Source organism: Asterias amurensis, chromosome 11 (assembly GCF_032118995.1).
Source record: "Asterias amurensis chromosome 11, ASM3211899v1".
NCBI lineage: Eukaryota > Metazoa > Echinodermata > Asteroidea > Forcipulatida > Asteriidae > Asterias > Asterias amurensis.
Window position 1 is genome coordinate 21,683,988 of NC_092658.1, and position 22,079 is coordinate 21,706,066.

Genomic DNA, 22,079 nt, shown 5'->3' on the forward strand with positions numbered 1-22,079 from the left:
ATTAACAAGGCGCGGCACGGTATCCGTCTAAAGTCTAGACGTCTGCTGCATGTTGATCATGCGCGTTGCTTCTGCATTGATAGGACGTGTGATGTGTACTGCTGGAGGCGGAGTAAGAGTTTGTCTTTAAATTACGGTTGAGAACGACAGAATAAGTGTCTACGAGCAAGAGAAAAAGGTAGGGTAATCTTGGCAAACTGTTTGTATGCGACTGCTACTGTATCTCCCTTAATGAAGGTTAAATTATATATCGATTTCCTGTCCGCGAAGTTGACATCGATTTGATGGATTCTGAATCTGATGAAGTGACACTAACCATTCCTCCATGCACTGACCATGAATGGTGGAGGAATTCTTCCTGTCACTGACTGACACTTGACTGTCAGTATGCTAATTTTTTTTATGCAAGTTTTAGGGGTTTTTTTTAATGTAAGGCCTATGGATCATCAGGAGTCATCATGACTATATGAGACGTAATGTCTTGCATCGCTGATTATTAAATTAGATCAATTCAAGGGCGATGGAGCACCTCGAACCCTCAAAAAGTCAAAGTCAAATGACCAAAATTAGGCAATTTCAGCATGAGACAGAATGATGATTTAACTGTAAAGTGTAAAACTGTAATTGAATATACATTTTTATTAGAAAAGTTTCCGTATGGCACCACCACTTTTTCATTCGATATGAAATAATATAGTATCTAATTTATCTCAATGAGATATCCCTTTTTGTAAAAATTAGTGAAAAAGTGGTGGCCCCATATAGAAAGTTATCCTACATATTATTCATATTAAAATATTAGACGCAAACTTTAATCCTCGCGCAGAATTCAGCCTTCACAAAGTATTCATAGGACTTCAATCCTAACTTGGGACTAGTCCTAGCCTAGTATTAACGTTTAGTTAGGAGATATTAAAAACTTAGTGTGTTCAACAAAAACATTGCGTGCAGAAGGAACTTCTTTTCACAGCGAATAATTAATGATTGGAACAGTCTCCCACACAAAGTAGTCAATGCCAAAACAGTGTCAACATTCAAGAAAGAGCTCGATGCCTATTGGTAGGAATCAATGATAGGATATGGGGTCACAAAGGCATAAGCCTAAACAATTTCTCCCATCAATCGTAAGTAAGTAAGTAAGTGAGTAAGTAGTTCTACTTCTAGAAACTTATAATATATCCTGGTGTCATGTGTTTTCAGTAGGATAACAGGAAAATTGTTCACAATCAAAAACTAAACGTTTTTTTTTTTCAAATCCAATTTTTTTTACAACAACACTTACACTTCATGGTGTGTTGAAATTTTTAAAGTTTTGGTTTTACGTTGCGAGAGACAGTCCGCCACAGTGCTCATGCATGCACGACATTGGAGCAACGTCATATTGTTTTCACACCTTTCATTGGTTGGTATTTTATTGAATATTCAGAAGCTAGTATGGCGTGCAAAATAAAATAAAAATATTATTCAATTACTACTTAACAAATTTAATTACATTTTTGTCCTAAGGCATTATGGCTACTATATTAGAATCCAGAGATATCATAAGGCATGAAAGTAAAACACCCCACCCCCCTTGAAGCACACACACTTCATAACAATCCGTTTTCTCCCATTTCAGGTCAGTAATGTTTGGTTTCAGGAGATAAGAAACCAATCTATGATATTTTCTCTTTAATGTAGACTTAATATTTATTCCGCTTATAAATCGGAATTTATTACAGTATACAGTTAATCAAAACAATTTTTTTTGTCATTTTCACTTAAAATATTTTAATTTTTTCCCCATATTGGCTCACCATAGAATCCCAAATAGTAACCACCTCACGTGATCCATCTAGTGACTAAAGCAGAATGAAACTCAATCTAGCAGATAGTAATTTTTTTTTTAATTTTCGAGGTTGGACGATGTTTCTTTGACTCATTTGAATGTTGGCTAATAATGCACAGTGATTTGTACCAAAAATCAATCATTTTATAAATGTTTGAGCATAACCAACGACAGGAAACTTTATTTGAGCATGATTAAGCCTGATGAAAATAAAGACGGTGCAGTTTGCACAATCTCGCGGTAAACGGGAATCAAAGTTGGGGTTCGAAAACATATTAGGGTCGATAACGTATGACGCTACGATATTTTTAAGGCTCCCAGGGAGCCTTTATACATGTAGTTTCTAGAAGTATTAAATACTTGTACTATTCCTAATCCACCCCAGTCATATTTTATTTTTTGAGGAGCAGCAAACTATTTTGCCTTTTCTTTATGTACTTCTGCACATAAATAAGTGTAGCTATGGGTCTTTGTATACAGCAGGTTTATGGCATTATTCATTTGATTTGTGGTAACACACCATACTTGCCATGTTTCGCTATTATTTGTTGTACTGTAGGGATCCTAAACAATAGGCTTTAGGGAATCCCTGTCTTCTAATGCCATTGATGTTTGACGTGTTGTGGGAGGGCATTCCAAATAAGGTTGCTGGTATGAATGAGAATTTCAAGCAGTTTTTGTTGCAGGGAATTTGGATGAATGATCCATCCAAGTTCAAAAGGAAATGTCTAAGATTTCATGTGAGATGTATTTTAGACTGTGAGACACCCAGTAACTGAAGCCCTTACGGGTCCTTTATAACAATTCGCTGAAGGACATCTTTAGTCGCACTACAGTACGACTGATGTCAAAAAAAGTGTTTTAAGCACAAGCGAAGATATCATTTTTAAAGGCAGTTGACACTATTGGTAATTACTCAAAACAATTATCAGCATAAAACCTCACTTGGTAACGAGTAATGGGGAGAGGTTGATAGAATCAAACATTGTGAGGAACGGCTCCCTCTGAAGTGAGGTAGTTTTTGAGAAAGAAGTAATTTTCCACGAATTTGATTTCAAAACCTCAAGTTTAGAATTTGAGGTCTCGAAATCAAGCATCTGAAAGCACACAACTTAGTGTGACAAGGGTGTTTTTTATTTCATTCATATCTCGCAACTTCGACGACCAATTGAGCTCAAATTTTCACAGGTTTGTTATTTTTATGCATATGTTTAGATACACCAAGTGAGAAGACTGGTCTTTGACAATTACCAATGTCCACTGTCTTTAAGCCTGATGGGCATGTCAGCCTCCAGCTTATCCCAACGGTAGGGAGTACCTTTGTTTATTTATATATCCACACCAGCCAAGATATGTTATTTCAACACGTTCAAAGACCAGTATTCTCACTCGGTGTATCCCATATGCATTAAATAACAAACCTAGTGAAAATTTCGGCTCTATTGGTCATCAACATTGAAAGAGAATAATGTGACAGAAAAAACACCCTTGTTGTATTATTTTGTGTGCTTTCAGTTGCTTAAGAAATGGCTTCAGCTGAAGTCTTTAATTTTTAAAGAGAAAATTACCTCTTTCCCAAAAACTTAATTACTTCACAAGGAGCCGTTTCTCACAATGTTTTATATCAACAGCTCTCCATTACTCGTTATTAAGTAAGTTTTTGCAACAACTATTTTGAGTAGATTTATCAATATTGTCCAGTACCTTTTAAGCTCATTTTACTCATCAGTATGCATGCATTCTACGTGTATTTCTAGACGTTTAATGTATGCAATAGAATTTGTATTAATTTGGCAGGATAATGGAAGAACCATATTTCAAGTGGATAACTGCATGATTGAACAGGAAGTAGGGATTGTTGTAGAGAAGCCTTGGTCATCAAGTTCAGCCAGTGCTATCCTGGTCTCAAGTGATATAGTGGAGATAGTGAATACATACAGACATGTACCATACTGTGTAGAGGAAGTTTTATGGCCTTTGCTGGATAGGTTTTGGTCATATACATTGTACCTTGGGTTTCTTCCTACATGGTTGTACAGTCATACATGCAGGACCTAGCTTTAGAACCCATTATTGGACATTCATAAATACCTCGGACAGTTTCGCTATTCCTATTGGTGGAGAGCACGTCACATGGGTGTGCATAAACCTTTGTTTATGACGAGTAAAAAGTGTTGAAATATGGGCATGATATATGCAAGTCTGCACAGCTGTGCTTATAAGAAGGTTTCTTCATTCCTAATGGTCGAGAGCAACACCTGAAACGTGCCACATCATGCGATACGCGCGCACAGCATTCCCTTATAAGGAGTTGTTTACCCGAGGGCCTTACCATTTCATAGCTGGAGGGGTGTTGTGTTGAAAGAAATCATTGAACAACTATAATTTTTGCATTTATTTTACTTTTTGACCAAAAAGTGTTGATGTTTTGGGCCGAAAAGGTAACGAATGGGAATCAAAAAGTGTTGAAGTGTGTGTTAAAGTGTGTTACCTCGACTTCGTCTCGGTAAAATTATCAAGAACCAGGCCTCGTTGGGTTTAAACCACTAGTTGAAAACCTCTTCACCACACATTGATTCCCTTAGTCAATGTCTTATTTTATTATTTTTCACTGAAGTGATCTGTGACCTTGACCATAGTAATGCAGTTGTTAACAGGGGTGTTTTTTTAGAGGGGGGGGGGGGGGCGTGCAAACTGCGAGGGATAGTATCCAAGTTGACATCGTAAATATCCCAATAATGCATGCAACTTGTAATCTACATTTTAATTATTTGTTAATCTATTAATGAGAAGCAATGCAAACAAGTTCACATGAATTTACATAGAGCTAGAAGTGATTGGTCAATGCTATGGTCAGTCTATTTTCAGAAGCAATTGGATACAGGGATTTGTCAACAATATCCCCTGATATGCAAAGCTCTTATGGTGCGGGTCCAGGTTCCTACTTAAAGGCACTGGACACTATTGGTAATTATTCAAAATAATTATTAGCATAACAACTTATTTGGTCACATGCACTGGAGGGCTGTTGATAGTATAAAACATTGTGAGAATTGGCTCCCTCTGAAGTAACATAGTTTGCGAGAACGAAGTAAATTTCCACTAAAATTTTTGTATTTGATTTTGAGACCTCAGAACTAGATTTTAAGGTCCCGAAATCAAGCATCTGAAAGCACACAATTTCGTGTGACAAGGATGTTTTTTCTTTCATTATTATCTCGCAACTTCGACGATCAATTGAGCTCAAATTTTCATAGGTTTGTTATTTTATGCATATGTTGAGGTACACTAAGTGAGAAGACTGGTCTTTGACAATTACCAATAGTGTCCACTGTCTTTAAGGCCCCCAAAATATTTGTTGATTCTACATGATGCTCTGTGGTGTAATCTCATCTGAGGGGATTTTTGGCTACTCTTGATTAACATGTATAGAGTATATAAAGTCCATCTTATTTGTTTGACGTTGAAGATTGTGGTCTTGTAGAGTTTCCTCAGTAGGGCCTACTGGTAAACTAATTGTAAGGCCACTTCATTCCCTTTTAAACTTCTGGGGATTTGTGATTAAAAATCTGTCCTGCCTTGCTTGTTTTTTGTTCCTGCTTTGCCAAACATAAAATTAGTTCTATGTCTAAAACACTGAGTCTCCATGGGGTTTATCTTATCTGACCATCTGTGATTTCTGTACCAGCATGTAAAGTGTGGGAAACTTCCTGCGGATGCAGCTCAATGTAAGAACAGTGTAGTTGGTGAACACAACGTGTTGTTTGAAATGGATGTAGCCATATAAATATGTCAATTCTGGGTGGTTTTCATTGAATTGTTTATATAGATTCATGGTAAAAGTGTTGTACTGCAATTGAAGCGCTGTGAATTAACCCATTTTCCCACAATATTTGTGTAAGAAATGTGATGAAGGAATGTGTACGCTTTCGTTGATATCATCAACACCAAGTGCATTGTTGGTACATCATAATATAGTTCTGCCTGTTCAGAGAACAATGTGTACAACCTTCAGCACATTGAGGTCTATTTTCCTTTTTTGTTTGTTTGTTTTTACAGAAAGGACATCAGGTGAAAGATTGGACTTTGAATGATGGCTGAAACAGAAAAGAGCTCTGTAGGAAGTGATGGAAAAGACAGCGCATCCTACAAACCACCACCTCCAAAATCACTCAAAGAATTACAAGATCTGGATAAAGATGATGAAAGCCTCAACAAGTACAAGAGGTCCTTGTTGGGAGATGATGTGGATCTAACAGCAGGTTTGTTTATCATACACAAATGTATATTAACAGTTTTAAAAGGGCTCGATTTCAAAAAGCACTGAGACTCATCTTTAGTTACCAAAGCGATTCGTATTGTGAAATCACATTTTGCTTAGCAATTAAGATTGATTTGTAGTTAAGATCAATCTTAACTCTTTGTGAAATCTGCCCCAGTTTGCAAAAGTACAAAAAGTGCTCAATGTTTTGTTACACTGGACTACAGGCCTGAGGCAGTACTTTTTGTGTTGGGCAGCGGCGTAACTAAGGTAAATTTCTAGGTGAGCGCTGCAGGTAAATCAGACAACCCCAAACCGTTATGACTATGTCTCGTAATAGCAGAATGTCATCTAGGCCTGGGCGAATTATTCGAATATCCGGTTAGTGGCGAATAGGTTTTCCTATCCGTAACCGGGAATGCCTTTTTTTTTCTTAACCGGATATCCGCATAGGGCGCAAATACCTATTTATAAACCGGATAGTTCTGTACTTACAACCAAGTAACCGGATGTCGGGCGACAACTGATAGGAATGTTTTGTCTGAATCCTTATGAAACTTCTATTAAGACAGCATAAAACAGCATAAATTAAGTATTTAACTATGCTCACCTCCGTGAAGAGTTAAAACAATGACATTTCTGACGTAATTTGTTCAAAGATTACGAAAGTTTTCCTTCATGTAGAGTCAATCACGATCAAAAGAAAAAGCAAATTGCCATCTTTAAATTAGATCCGGTTATTTTTATGAATGAACCGAGTGACACTGTCTAAAACTAATATCAATCCGCCATACGATCTTATTCACAAACGAACAGAATTTTTATTATTTTAATAGCGCCCTCTAGCGGCGAAAAAAACTATTAGAATATCCGGTTAATTTCGGATAGTTGGTCAGCGGTATCCGAATATCAAAATTTCACTATTCGCCCAGCACTAATGTCATCTGATTCTCCACAATTATTATGTAAAGTGTTAATTTGCTTCACTGTAACCATCTTTCTTTACAACTGGTTTTATAATTCTTCTTTTAGATGTTTCTAATAAATTTACAAAAATATTATTGTCGGTTGGGTCACTTGACCACCAAACGTAAAGAGCCCGTTTGATTGATTGAACAGACTGCCGATTAAACTACAAGACCCTTGATCAATCAAACTAGAAATGTATAAGGCTCAATGTATGGACTTTGTTGCTAATGGCTTCCCCCCTCACTCTGCATGTATAAATGTCTTCCATCTCTTGAATGCTTCCAAGTACTTAGTTGTGGTTGCTTCAATTCTTGATTCCATCAGATGGGTCTGCTAACTCTGCCGGCCTTCTGAAGTGACTCCTGCTTCACTTACTGATTGATGGACCGCTTCTCCTGGTGCTAAGAATAAATTCAAATGTGTATTTTAAAGACACTGGATACTATTGGTAATTGTCAAAGACCAGTCTTCGCACTTCTTGTGTCTCAACATATGCATAAAATAACAAACCTGTGAAAATTTGAGCTCAATTGGTCGTCAAAGTTGCGAGATATTAATGAAAGAAAAAAACACCCTTGTCGCATCATGGTCACACGAAGTTGTGTGCTTTCAGATGCTTGATTTCGAGACCTCAAATTCTAAATCTGAGGTCTCGAAATCAAACTCGTGGAAAATTACTTCTTTCTCGGAAACTACGTCACTTCAGAGGGAGCTGTTTCTCACAATGTTTTATGCTATTAACAGCTCCCCATTACTTGTAATCAAGAAATGTTTCCTGATAATAATTATTTTGAATAATTACCAATAGTGTCCACTGCTTTTAAGTGCGATTAGTTTGAAACTACTTTTGTCCCTAGCATACCATCACTTCAGAATGTGTTTGATAATCGATCAAACAAATTCTGCCAGCTTTGCAGCCGTAACGCAGTTTTGAATGGTCTTTTCTCATTTTGATTACTGGTGTTGTTAACAACATTCTGGTCCAGTCAAAGTTATGATCTGCGGCCTTGTGATGTTTTCATCCAAATTCAAGCCCTGATCAAAACATGCTAAATGCATCAAACTCTTTTTGATAAGGGACTTTGAACCTGAACCTAATGATTTTTATCCAATATGATGATATTTTCTCAAACTTTGGGACCTGTTTATTATTATGGATGCTATCAGCTGATGAATCATGATTTGTGGTTGAATTAGCATTTCCTTTACCTACCTGTTTGTTCTTTTCCTCTCAGTTACAGGTGAAGGCACGCAGGTTACACTGGACAAATTGGTCATCATTGCTGATGCTCATGAAGATATTATCCTTGACTTAACTGGTAAGACTTGTCTGTTTTATGACCAATCTGACTCAGACTGAATCAGTGTACAATAAATAGGAAGAATCTACTAGGGCTTGGGTTTTAAGAAGCAAAAAGTACTTCAATCAAAGTATTGCTTTATGGTTGGGTGTCTTTATGACACTACCAACCTCGTCCAATAAGTGGAAGTGTCGTGGCCGAGTGGTTAAGAGCACCAAATTCAAATGCTGGTGTTTCTGATCAGCAGAGTGTGGGTTCAAATCCCCAGCCGTGACATTTGTGTCCTTAAGCAAGACACTTAAAGGAACACGTTGCCTTGGATCGGTCGAGTTGGTTTTTGAAAAAGCGTTAGTAACCGTTTTTCATAAAATGCATATGGGTAGAAAGATGTTGTAAAAGTAGAATACAATGATCCACACAAACATGCCTCAAAATTGCGTGGTTTTCCTTTTACCTCGTCGACTAACACGTCGGCCATTTATGGGGGTCAAAATTTTGACTCCCATAAATGGCCGACCGTGTTGGTTCGCACAGTAGAAGGAAAACCATGCAATTTCGAGGCAAACTTGTGTGGATCATTGTATTCTACTTTTAAAACGTCTTTCCAACCATATGCATTATGTAAAAAACGGTTACAAACGCTTTTGTTTTGACCAACTCGTCCGATCCAAGGCAACGTGTTCCTTTAACCATTGCTTCGTCCTTCAGATGGGACGTAAAGCCGTTGGTCCCATGTGTTGTGTAACACATGTAAAAGTGTCATGGCCGAGTGGTTAAGAGCATCGAATTCAAGCTCTGGTACGTTTCCACCGGAGTGTGGGTTCGAATCCCGGTCGTGACACTTGTGTCCTTGAGCAAGATACTTTACTATACTTGTTTCTCTTCACCCAGGGGAATAAATGGGTACCTGCGAGGGTAGAGGTTGATATTGTGAATGAAAAAGCCTTTGGAGCGATATAAACTGTTGCCCAGGTTGTAAACTCCCAAGGGAGCTGAGAAACACTAAAAAGGGATGTTATTGGCCCTATGACCAGGGCACTAATGTAAAGCGCTTAGAGAATTAAGTGTTAGTTATTAGGCGCTATATAAATCGAAAGTTATTATATATATATATATATATAAAGAACCCAGTGCACTTATCGAAAAAGAGAAGGGGTTCGCCCTGGTGTTCCTGGCTGTGGCTGCTGTATGCGCCGTAGTACCTTGTAAACCCTTATAAGGTGCTACATAATTGGGTCTCGAAATTCATAACTTTCAATAACCTCTCTTTCTGTATAAATGTATATACTAAGCTTGCTGGTGCGCTATAAGACTTTGTTATTATTATTATTATTATTATTAAGTGTACAATCTAATCAAAAGTTACAAGCATGTTTGAACAGCAATCACGTTTTGGAGCCAAGGCGTTGTTTGTTGGTGCCAAGGCTTTGGCACTGCTGGCTGCAAGTGAACAAACCCGGCCTGTTCACTGCTGGCTGCAAGTGAACAAACTGGGCCCACTGCTGGCTGCAAGTGAACAAATTGGGCCTGTTAACTGCTGGCTGCAAATGAACAAACTGGGCCTGTTAACTGCTGGCTGCAAATGAACAAACTGGGCCTGTTCACTGCTGGCTGCAAGTGAACAAACTGGGCCTGTTCACTGCTGGCTGCAAGTTAACAAACTGGGCCTGTTCACTGCTGGCTGCAAGTGAACAAACTGGGCCTGTTCACTGCTGGATGCAAGTGAACAAACTGGGCCTGTTCACTGCTGGCTGCAAGTGAACAAACTGGGCCCACTGCTGGCTGCAAGCGAACAAACTGGGCCTGTTCACTGCTGGCTGCAAGTGAACAAACTGGGCCTGTTCACTGCTGGCTGCAAGTGAACAAACTGGGCCCACTGCTGGCTGCAAGTGAACAAACTGGGCATGTTCACTGCTGGCTGCAAATGAACAAACTGGGCCTGTTCACTGCTGGCTGCAAGTGAACAAACTGGGCCTGTTCACTGCTGGCTGCAAGTGAACAAACTGGGCCCACTGCTGGCTGCAAGTGAACAAACTGGGCCTGTTCACTGCTGGCTGCAAGTGAACAAACTGGGCCTGTTCACTGCTGGCTGCAAGTAACAAACTGGGCCTGTTCACTGCTGGCTGCAAGTGAACAAACTGGGCCTGTTCACTGCTGGCTGCAAGTGAACAAACTGGGCCCACTGCTGGCTGCAAGTGAACAAACTGGGCCTGTTCACTGCTGGCTGCAAGTGAACAAACTGGGCCTGTTCACTGCTGGCTGCAAGTGAACAAACTGGGCCTGTTCACTGCTGGCTGCAAGTGAACAAACTGGGCCTGTTCACTGCTGGCTGCAAGTGAACAAACTGGGCCTGTTCACTGCTGGCTGCAAGTGAACAAACTGGGCCTGTTCACTGCTGGCTGCAAGTGAACAAACTGGGCCTGTTCACTGCTGGCTGCAAGTGAACAAGCCGGGCCTGTTCACTGCTGGCTGCAAGTGAACAAACTGGGCCTGTTCACTGCTGGCTGCAAGTGAACAAACTGGGCCTGTTCACTGCTGGCTGCAAGTGAACAAACTGGGCCTGTTCACTGCTGGCTGCAAGTGAACAAACTGGGCCTGTTCACTGCTGGCTGCAAGTGAACAAACTGGGCCTGTTCACTGCTGGCTGCAAGTTAACAAACTGGGCCTGTTCACTGCTGGCTGCAAGTGAACAAACTGGGCCCACTGCTGGCTGCAAGTGAACAAACTGGGCCTGTTCACTGCTGGCTGCAAGTGAACAAACCGGGCCTGTCGCAGAAGCAAACAGTTTCAGGTTTTTGTTTTTCACTGGTGAGCAGTGTATTATTGTTTGCAAAGTGTGCTTGGTATCCAATGAATGAATGATGAGCGTACTTGATGGTGCAGAAACTGCTGCATGGTAGTCAGTGACTTAAAGTTTAAACTCTATGTTTAGTTTTATCCAGATTGCTAAGGGTAAGTTCTTTGCCTCAAATTTGTTTTCTGATATTTCAGCCAATAATGTATTTGTACACCCTATACTCCAGGTGATTTAGCTGAGCTGAAGAAGAAGACATTCACAATAAAAGAAGGTGTTGGGGTTCAAGCTAAACTCACATTTACAGTAAGTATGTGCCATACTATCTCGGTAGTCCAGTTGGTAAGACACTGCTCTAGAATTGCAAGGGTCGTGGGTTCGAATCCCACCCGAGTAAAATGCCTGTGATATTTGTTCACAGGACTTAGGAAAGTGCTGAGTATACAGTGCTAACACACAACGGTGTATGGGTAAAAAAACAAAATTAATATTCTTTATCCCCGATGCAAATTTAACATCTATTATATCGTTGCGGTACCCGCTGCCAAAACATAGGATTCGAACTGGCAGTCTTGGTCGTCTATTTGGTAAGACACTGCTCTAGAATTGCAAGGGTCGTGGGTTTGAATCCCACCCGAGTAATATGCCTGTGATATTTGTTCACAGGACTCGTGGGGGGAAGTACTGAGTATACAGTGCTAACACACATAGGTGTATGGGTATAAAAAAAAATTGTATTCTTTATCTCCGGTGCAAATTTAACATCTTTTATAAGTATGTGCCAGTTTAGGATAGATTCTAACCATGCTGTTTTTTTTTGTTATAAGTCAAGCTACTAGATTATCTGCCGAGTGCTGAAATTTCTTTTTGCAGTCACTGTTTACTTTTGATCCACAAGTCAAAAATGTTCCCTTGTATCCCTGTATTTAACATTGACAAAGCAGCTCCCACACAAACAGTGTTATGCAATATTTGTAAAAGTTACATGAAGAGTCATGATTTGTTTTGACAGCAGCAACAACTGATATGAACATTTTCTTGTATAGGATTTGAGGCATTGCATGGTGAGGTATCAATATATATTTGGTTTGCAGTAACACCATGTGTGTATCTACTTGCCAGGTAGAGTTTGTTCTTGGAGAACTGTCTTTCTTTATTTATTCTACTACCGCGGAGTAGATTGTTCGGGTATCGGGAGACTTCACAGTTCTGAAAAGAATTGTCCTGCTTTTTAACTATTACCTAGAAAATAGAAAATAGGCTGGGACTACTTCTTTAGCTTATAGAATCGTAATTAACTGTACTACCGCGGAGTCAGTTCTTAAATTGGTCTCAATGTTTGGTCTAGCTTGCTCCAGTCATCTTGGTTACTTTTTTGTTAGTGCATGTCGTTGTTAGGACTGTGCAGGTTGTGGAAGGATTGTGACTCTAAAGCCTGGTTCATACTTCCTGCGAACGTGAATGCGATACGAATGTTGACGTCACATATTCGCAACAAATAATTTGCAGCAGTTGAACTGTGCTCAACTTTTGCGAAATATTCGCTGTGAAAACAGAGATTTCACGTCAAATTCGCTTCGCATCTGAGGAAGTATGAACCAGGCTTAATTCATGTTTTCCTGGTGGGAATCATAGCCATGTGGTTTTAAGGTGCCACAACTTGCCTATAATCTACCTATTACAGTCAGACGCTTTGCGCATTTATTGTGGAGTGTGAATGGACCAGAAACCATAATCCCTGCATAGTGGGTAGAATCAGATTTTTTGGTCATGGATCTGTTCTGTCGGGTGAACCTTGACATTGGTATTGAATGGGATCCATGTACTTCCAAATAGAGTTGCATCTCAATAGCATATAGGATTTGAGGCACTGCATGGTGAGGTATCAATGTATATTTGGTTTGCGGTAACACCATGTGTGTATCTACTTGCCAGGTAGAGTTGTTCTTAGGGAACTGTCTTGCTTTATTCAGTCTCCTGACGATGACTAGAGCAAGCTAGTCGAAACATTGAGACCAATTTCAGAACTGACTGCGCGGCAGTACAGTTAATTACGATCCTTTAAGCTATAGTAGTAGTCCAGTCTAATTTCTATACCATCCGCCCTGGTAATAGTTAAAAAGCAGGACAGTTCTTTTCAGAACTGAGAAGTCTCCCGAACCTCCGATTATCTACTCCACGGCAGTAGAATAAAGCAAGACAGTTCCCTAAGAACAACTCTACCTGGCAAGTAGATACACACATGGTGTTACGGCAAACCAAATATACATCTCAATAGCATTCATACAATCGGGTTGTGTATGGTCACCTACGGGATACCTGAATAATTATATAAAATAAAAAGTTTTAAAAATTGGGAGGAAAATAATATCTTTATTTGCATGAGTGGCTGCAGTCAAATGAAAAATAAGATGGTTACCGAAATTCACAAATTTTTATCTGGGTAGTGACATGGAGTGAATGCATGGTAGTTCTCGACATGCTCTCATTCATTCAGTATTTGTTTATTTTGTTTTTGTTCGTTTGGAGATTCATGTTGTCATATTTTTATACATAGGTATATAAACTGCCATTGAACAATGTGCACATTCAGCTAATTCATTCAACATGTCCACTCTTGCCTGTATAGCTTTCAGTGTCAACTAATGTTGTCTTATTGTTCTCTCTTTACAGGTGAAAAATGACATTGTGTTTGGCTTGAAGTATCTCCAAAACACAACTCGGTCTGCTGTACATATGGAGTGTAAGTTTGACAAGTTTGTTATAATTATTACTAATACAAAGTCTGCCTTACCTTTTCGGTCATACCTTTTCGGTGATGTGGCACAACTGTTTCAGCCGTTGCTCTCGTCCAATAGGAATGAAGAAACTGTCTTATAAGAACAGGTGCAAGGTTGCGTGTCACGCCCATGAATTAACACTTTTTACCGGTCATAAACAAAGGTTTATACACACCCACGTGACGCGCTCTCCACCAATAGGAATAGCGAAACTGTCTGAGGTATTTATGAATGAATGTTTACTATTATTATTCCAATAGTTGATGGTAAATTGAGTAAAGGATGCAGCTGCTGAAGTAGAGGCTGCTTATACACTATAAGCTGTAAAGACACTCGTGCCAATTCCTGCAGACTTTTGCACAGGCAGGATATTATTCCTACTTAAGTCTGATTTCTGATTTGTTTGCTCTTGGAAAAATCTGAAAAATTGTGATTAAATAGCTTGAAGGGTCCAAATACAGCCCATGTGTACGTGTAGGTCAGCCCTTTTACTTGATGAAATATTCTAACTTGTTTCCATAGACCAAATATCATGCTTGCTTTAGTCACTTTGATCCCACCTGATTGTACTGTATGAAGACAAAGCTTTCAACAACTCATCAAACCAACCTAATCAACCAAACATTGTTCTTAACATTGAAACAACCAGTCCTTGTTCATTTGATATATTCTGAAAAATTGGTAACAACTCACAGAACAGAATGTTTCGATAAGGTTGTTAAAGCACAATTGGCTTGACGTACTTCTGGTATACTTTGGTTTGATCAACCTCCCGCTGTGAAAGCAACATCGTGGGACAGTACATACATCATTAATGCCAGCCTCGCTACCATGGGCAGGGGTGTACTGAGAAACAACGCTGATTGGCTCATGAAATTTGTTATGCATTAGATGTAAAGTGCATGCGCGCATTGTTTTATGATATTTGCATGTTGATCACGCCTGCGTTTTTTTTGGCACAAACTCGTTTTTAAGAAAAGAAAACCAAAAAGATTCTTTAAGACAAAAGAGATGCGTGCGCACGTAGAAAGGATTGATTACTAGATTCTAGCACATTTTAATGAATAAATTCCAGGGGTTGTGATCGAGCAAGGCATGCTGGGTAAAAATGGCATGGCAAAGTCGATCACCCCTTGGAACGAGGTTGCATCAATACATAATTGGTGCAATATTTGAATTCGCTGAAGTGTAGTTTTTTTTTCCTCCTACCTTTTTTCTTTCTTTGAAAATAAGTCAAGTTTCATTTGTGGATGGTGTGCAGAGTATATAAAGTTTTTATTTGCTTGTTTGCTGTAAGGGAGAAGAAGGGGGTATTTTCAGCTGAACTTTAGTATTTTGTATAATGTCTTGTTTGTTTAGGTGACTCTGCAGTACACATGATGGGTAGCTATGGTCCTTCCAAAGACATCAGAGAGTATAAAACACAAGTGGAGGAGTTTTCTAAAGGGGTGCTTGTTCGTGGTCATTATACCGTTCAGAGTAAGTTAATGGATGACGATGATCGTGTCTTTCTTACTTGGGAATGGGCCTTTGATATCAAGTCTGATTGGGACTAAAGAAAGATCGCATCATTGCACCTGTATGCCTGCCTGTGTACTTAAGGGCTTGGGTCTAACGACATAGCAAACATCTCAATGGGTATTATTATCTGGCTCCAGCCAGGCTCACATGGTGTTACTTTCTTTGCATCTAAAAAATGTGAGGTTTTGTTGCAACTATGTAATCGAACAATTGTACAAAACAAAGATGCTTTAACTACAATACAATGGTTGAACTGTGTTTAACACGAAGAATGCTTTAGTTTGAAGCATCGCATTTTCAATTAATATTACAGGGCTTTTAAAAAGAGCTAAGATTGATATTTAGATGCGTGTCGATCTTAAAGACACTGGACACTATTGGTAATCGTCAAAGACCAGTCTTCTTACTTGATGTATCTCAACATATGCATAAAATAACAAACCTGTGAAAGTTTCAGCTCAATTGGTTGTCGAAGTTGCGAGATAATAATGAAAGAAAAAACACCATTGTCACACGAAGTTGTGTGCTTTTAGATGCTTGATTTCGAGACCTCAAATTCTAAATCTGAGGTCTCAAAATAAAGTTTGTGGAAAATTACTTCTTTCTCGAAAACTACGTCGCTTCAGAGGGAGCCGTTTCTCACAATGTTTTATTCTGTCACCCTCCATTACTCGTTACCAAGTAAAGTTTTATGCTAATAATTATTTTGAGTAATTACCAATAGTGTCCACTGCCTTTAAATGTACTGGACACTATTGGTAGTTATTCAAAATATATGTTAGCATAAAACCTCACTTGGTAACAAACAATGGGGAGCTGCTGATAGTATAAAACATTGTGAGAAACGGCTCCCTCTGAATAACCTAGTTTTTGAGAAAGGGGTAATTTCTCACTCAATTATTAAAAGACTTCAGGCCTGAAGCCTTTGAGGCATTTGAAAGAACACAAATTTGTGCAACAGAATTGTTTTTACTTTCATTATTTTCTTGCAACTTCGATGACCAATTGAGTAAAAAGTTTCACAGATTTGTTATTTTATGTTTGGGATACTGGTCTTTGACATTTACCAAAGGTGTCTAAAGTGATGTTACTGTACACACCATATGGCAATATTGGCAACTCATCCTGTATGAATCTTAACCCTTTGTGAAATGGAGCCCAAGCATCTTTCAAGATAATGATAATAATAAAGACTTTTGTAAAGCGCCTAATGCAAAAAAAGGCTCTAAGCGCATAAAGAGAACAATAAAATATACAATGAGTGAAACATACAATACAAATAAGCAGCTTCAAACAAATGAGTTTTCAACAGGGACTTAAAACATTGTACAGAATTAGCTTGGCAAATATGCACAGGAAGACTGTTCCAAAGAAACGGTGCGGCGTAAGAAAAAGATCCGTGGCTATAACAACTGGAAGAAGCTCTAGCAGCAGAAAGCAATGACTGCTGAGATGATCGTAAAGTCCGAGTAGGGGAAATGTTCAGATAAATAAGCAGGAGATTGACATGTTTGAGCCTTGAAAATTTACAAAAGAATTTTATAAATTGTATGCAACTTAACTGGGAGCCAATGTTGCATTAGTACTGGTGTGATATGATAAGAACGAGGCGAGCAGAATTCTCGTTGAATTTTAGCGAGATCTTTATCAGGGAGTCCATACAGAAGAGAATTGTAGGAATCAAGTCTAGTTGTGACAAAAGCATGAACAAGATGAAGAGTAGTGGATGAAATGAAATACTTGACTAATCAACAGTACGCTTTAATGTAAATTGATAAGCTTAGGATTAATAAAACAAGAATAATGAAATTGCCATGTAGTAGAAAGGCCAGTTAAGATCATTAATAGGTTGCAAAATGTTCAATGACATGTTTATGAATTTGTTGCATACAATGGATAAAAAGCTGGTCATTTATTACTACCTAAATTACACACATTTGATAAGGAGTAAAATTGCATTGATGCCTTAGAAATAACAAATATTCACGAAACAAATATGCATACATGTATAACAAACAACTTGTAAATGTATGTCAATGTCATGTTGTGCCTGCGTAATAATTAATAACAATTAATCAACATAAAAAGCATGAGTAATTAACTTTAGTGAAACCTCATACCCAAAGCATTATAAAAGTTAGTGTTTCTGTTTTGAATAAGTTTCTTTGATCAATAGCACCCCGCACTAATGATGTCATATTTGCTTAAAATACCCGGCTGTCAGACAAACAAGCCACTACGTGATCATGCGTTATGGACGCGCCAAACTAGTAGTTAGCATTAGTCATGTTAATGCGGAATGCCATTGCATTAATGTTGAGTTTGCAAAGACTACATGACGTTGATTCGGTCTATATAAACATTTTGTAGAATCCGAATGATTAAGTAATGTATCTTGTTTACTGTAGCATTTGCACATGTCACTTTGTCCAATCTATTAGTTCTTTTATTGTGTTTTTAAAGTGCCATTAATTGTCTTTATTCTGTTTGCTTTGTTAAAATTGAAAATAAAAGTGTGCTATATTATATTGAATATCATAGATTATGCAAAAATCTTGCCAGGTATATTAACATTTATATAAATATTATGATGAACCAAGTTATTGGATAACCACACAGTATTATTGTTGTAAGACAGAGTGTCAATCAATACATTGTAACCTCCAGTATAATGAGATAAGATGTGTATCATGTCCTTTATACGTTACTCAATATTCAGTTTTGAGCCATCTGGTCGTAACTTAGAATGAGAGGGATCTAGTTTGTCATTGACTTTAATGATCATTCTGATCATTTTCCCTTGGGTCAAGTCATATAGCATTTTGAGTTCCAATTGCAAAAATAAACTCAATTTTTCCCCAAATCGGGATAACTTTTACATAACATTTTGGACTGAGACGACTCAATTAAGTCAACAAGCGAAACAACATAAAAGGCAAAGTATACCTTAGTTCTTTATAACCGTTCAGTTGCTTCAGTACAATGTAAAGGTAGACTTATAAAATAAAACTTGATTGTGAAAATTTTTTATTTCAAAAGATGGTAGAATAATCTGCAATTGGAATACACCATCTGAGAAACATTTTATGCATAAACGTTTCTCAAATTGAAATGTTTTGAATTCCTTTCGGTAAAACTATATTCCTTTGAAAAGAATTTGTTTCTCAAAATATTATACATTAATAACAGCTACAGTACTTCTTACTAAGTAAGTTTTTATGGTATTTAATTTATGGAGTAATTGCCAAAGGTTTACTTCCCTTTAAGTCATTATTTCTCAATTGTTTATCTTTTTATACCGAAAAGCCTTTCTAGTTAAATCTGTTCTCTTTATAGCTATTTTCCCATGCTAAAACATTATCTTAACAAAAGCTCCAATTCTGAAACAGATATTTCTAAATGTCACCAAAAGGGTCATTATAGGATGAAGGGGGGGGGGCTTTTGTGGGTTACTTCCTTTTAAAATTTAACATTGGCTTAACATCTGTACTGTCTTTATAATCTGTTTTGTATTTGGATGCTATTTTAATGTCCATATTGTATGAAAGCATTTAATGCAATAATTGCGTTTATACAGTACAGCATTGGTAACACATGTATGAGTGTTAAATCTCAATCAGAAACACACAGCATGAAAGTTGATAATAAACAGTTGCCTTGAACAATATTGCAATGGCAATAAGTGTATTATGACAACAAAAGGTTTAATTATTAATCCAAATTCTCCTGTCTATAATGATGTGCATTTCAGAAACTGGTCATTAAAAACGACCAACACAATGGATGACCATTTTACAATTGAACTAGTAATTATAGAGTCTATCATAGACTACATTGTGTATTTAGTGAGTCATTTATTGATGGAAAATGAAAGATATGATTATCTTTTATCTGAGGTGCTTTTATATGAAGTTTCTTGCCAGCTGCCTATACAGAGGCTGTCCAATTGTTTTTATTTTTTTAAAGAGTTCTGTTTACAGGCAGTTGGGGAAAACCAAATTTTATGCAAATATGCAAAAGAAGCAATTAACCAAAGCCATTGTCCACAAAGAAAGAAACATTAATGCTTTTACTCTTTTTATATTGCGAATAAATCACTTTCCAAAAAGATCTGGTTATTTTTAGACCTGACCCCATGTCTAACAGGTTGAATTATGTGTCAGATGTACTTTTACATTTTGTTTTTATATCGGTATTAATTTATGTTTATTCAGAAAAACAGAAGTATTAATTATAGGCCCCTGAAACACTGACAACTGTGCCCTTTTACAGTTTATAAAAGTTTAAGTTAGCAGTTGTGTTTAAATTAAGATGTGTTGTGTTTCCAAAGTCAACAAATATTTGAAATAATTAATTTAAATTTCGATATGTAAACAATGGATTTAACTATATGAAAGCCAACTAGCAAAGTTTGTTTGATGTACACATTATGTCTTGTAGTTTAAATTACGCATGGTGCTATAAATGTAACACAATTTTAGGAGTTTGCCCGACATGAATAATAATGCATTAAGTGTTAAGTGCAAGTGCTAGTTAAATACAGTCTTCCTTTGATGTCGAATATATGCCGAATTAAAGACAACAATGCCATAAATGTAATCCAGAACTTTGAAAATGTATTGTTATTTCAATGTGTCAAGCTTCTTCAAGATTGGTCTGAGCTAGGTTCTGAACTAAGCAGCTAATGTGGGGGGGGGGGGGGGGACATGCCATCACTAATTCGTGGGGCTATAAACAACATGTATTTTGTGAAACCAATACATTTTAGGGAACGATCCGACCGGGATTTCTGCCACGCCCACGGCCACAACACAAAGAGGATGGTGGCCCCATGCAGACCCATACAAATTAACTGCATGCCCCCCCCCCCCCACACACACACACTGACAAACCCTCTCCCAAATAAGAGCAGTGCAGTCATTAGGCTACAAGTTGTCTAAATCAAACTTATCATTCAACAACTGTCGCCATTTATAAAGTAAACTACAACAAATGAGTACTCTAGAAGTTGATAGAATACAATGCGTGGCGGTAATCTTAAAGACATGCTTGAACGAAAATGTCAAGTGGTGAACTTTGCTAAATTTAATTTAAAATGTTTTCAATAAATAAGGAAATCGAATCATATAACTATAAATAGATTTTAGTTGTGTAACAAAAAAACCACTCTTATCCAGCGCTTCCAGAAAGATTCACGAAAAGCTCCGTTACGTAATCACTCATGTCACGTCATAGTTAGGAGCAGATATGCAGCGTGGTAACAAAGCAAACTAGACATGACGTCAAGCATTGTCATTTTGACGCTTGCCGTCAACGGCAGAAGTTTTTTTTGTTTTACTAAATGTTGAGGATGGGGCCTGATTTTTTAATAGGTTATTACTAAAAAATTCAAAAGTGTGGCCTACACATATCAAAATTACTTCAAACGCATTACAAACAAGTTAATATAATATAGCAAATACAAAAAGGAGAACATTTTACAAAGTCCAATACATATGACAAAAGCGACTTAAAGGCAGTGGACACCATTGGTAATTACTCAAAATAATTATTAGCATAAAACTTTTCTTGGTTACAAGTAATGGTGAGAGGTTGCAGTGGTATAAAACATTGTGAGAAACAGCTCCCTCTGAAGTGCCATAGTTTTGGAGAAATAAGTAATTTTCCACCAATTTGATTTCGAGACCTCAGATTTAGAATTTGAGGTCTCGAAATCAACCATCTAATCGCACACAACTTCGTGTGACAAGGGTTATTTTTCTTTCATTATTATCTCGCAACTTTGATGACTGATTGAGCTCTAATTTTCACAGGTTTGTTATTTTATGCATATGTTGAGATACACCAACTGTGAAGGCTAGTCTTTGACAATTACCAATAGTGTCCACTGTCTTTAAATTGTTCTTGATAATATACTGATACTTCCTTCTTTTTGAAGGTAACTTTGCTAGTATAGGTCACTCTCACGTGTCGTATATAAGTGATCGTGTGTGCCCATGGAGCAATAAACTAGAATCATTGTGTGGGATTTGCCTACCCGCATATACCTGGTGGAACCGGAAGGGAGTCGATGGTGATGGTATGTCCCGATAATAAGGTTATTTGCTTATTGTGCTTATTTGTTGTTGTGCTTCGAAATATTCATTTCTAGCCAAAACATTACTTTCTTTTGTCAGTGAAATGGTTTTAGACTCGTGAAGGCAGTTCTCAAATAACTAGAGAAAAAAATAACATAAAAAGAAGCTCACTGACAATATTATTGTTATTTGTTCCGCTGATTAATTGGAGGCTATACATTATTTTTGGAACTAGGACGGGAATTCCCATGTTTGAAAGGGCACTGGGGAGACGTCACATGTCGCAAAATGTGCGCATAATACTTTGTGAGGTTTAGTTTACCACATGTTATCACTGCGTATAATATTACAATTCCCGACATTGCATTACAAAAAACCGAATGCGCACATAAAAGCGATGAGAACAATTTTAATTCACAGGGGTGCTACCGTGTTAAACAAGCAAAAATACTATTAGACAGCGTGTTAAAATGCGATTATTAGCTCCTTATGTTAAATTTGGAATGTCATTGAAATATGAGCAATAGTTGGTGGAAAACGTTTGGTAC

The 22,079-nt window shown here is 37.7% G+C and overlaps 1 protein-coding gene across 2 annotated transcripts; it reads left to right on the plus strand.

Annotated features, from left to right (window-relative positions):
• Positions 1–67: 67 nt before the first annotated feature.
• Positions 68–20,047, plus strand: LOC139944349 (rho GDP-dissociation inhibitor 2-like). Of its 2 annotated transcripts, none has more exons than XM_071941350.1 (6): positions 68–178; positions 5,888–6,090; positions 8,294–8,377; positions 11,383–11,459; positions 13,827–13,896; positions 15,293–20,047. In XM_071941350.1, exons 2-6 carry the CDS (start codon positions 5,919–5,921, stop codon positions 15,487–15,489), a joined length of 600 nt encoding a protein of 199 aa, XP_071797451.1. In that variant the 5' UTR covers positions 68–178; positions 5,888–5,918; the 3' UTR covers positions 15,490–20,047. The 2 variants fall into 2 exon arrangements, with proteins under 2 accessions (XP_071797451.1, XP_071797452.1); XM_071941351.1 differs by lacking the exon at positions 68–178 and adding an exon at positions 5,580–5,725.
• The last annotated feature ends 2,032 nt before the right edge of the window (positions 20,048–22,079 follow it).

What these genes read in the sequence shown, in the direction of transcription:
- LOC139944349 (XM_071941350.1), top strand. Translation starts at nt 5,919, where the DNA reads ATGATGGCTGAAACAGAAAAGAGCTCTGTAGGAAGTGATGGAAAAGAC. An exon ending in TATTATCCTTGACTTAACTG is followed by an intron (nt 8,378 to 11,382) that starts GTAAGACTTGTC and finishes CCTATACTCCAG; the next exon opens with GTGATTTAGCTGAGCTGAAG. An exon ending in GTCTGCTGTACATATGGAGT is followed by an intron (nt 13,897 to 15,292) that starts GTAAGTTTGACA and finishes TTGTTTGTTTAG; the next exon opens with GTGACTCTGCAGTACACATG.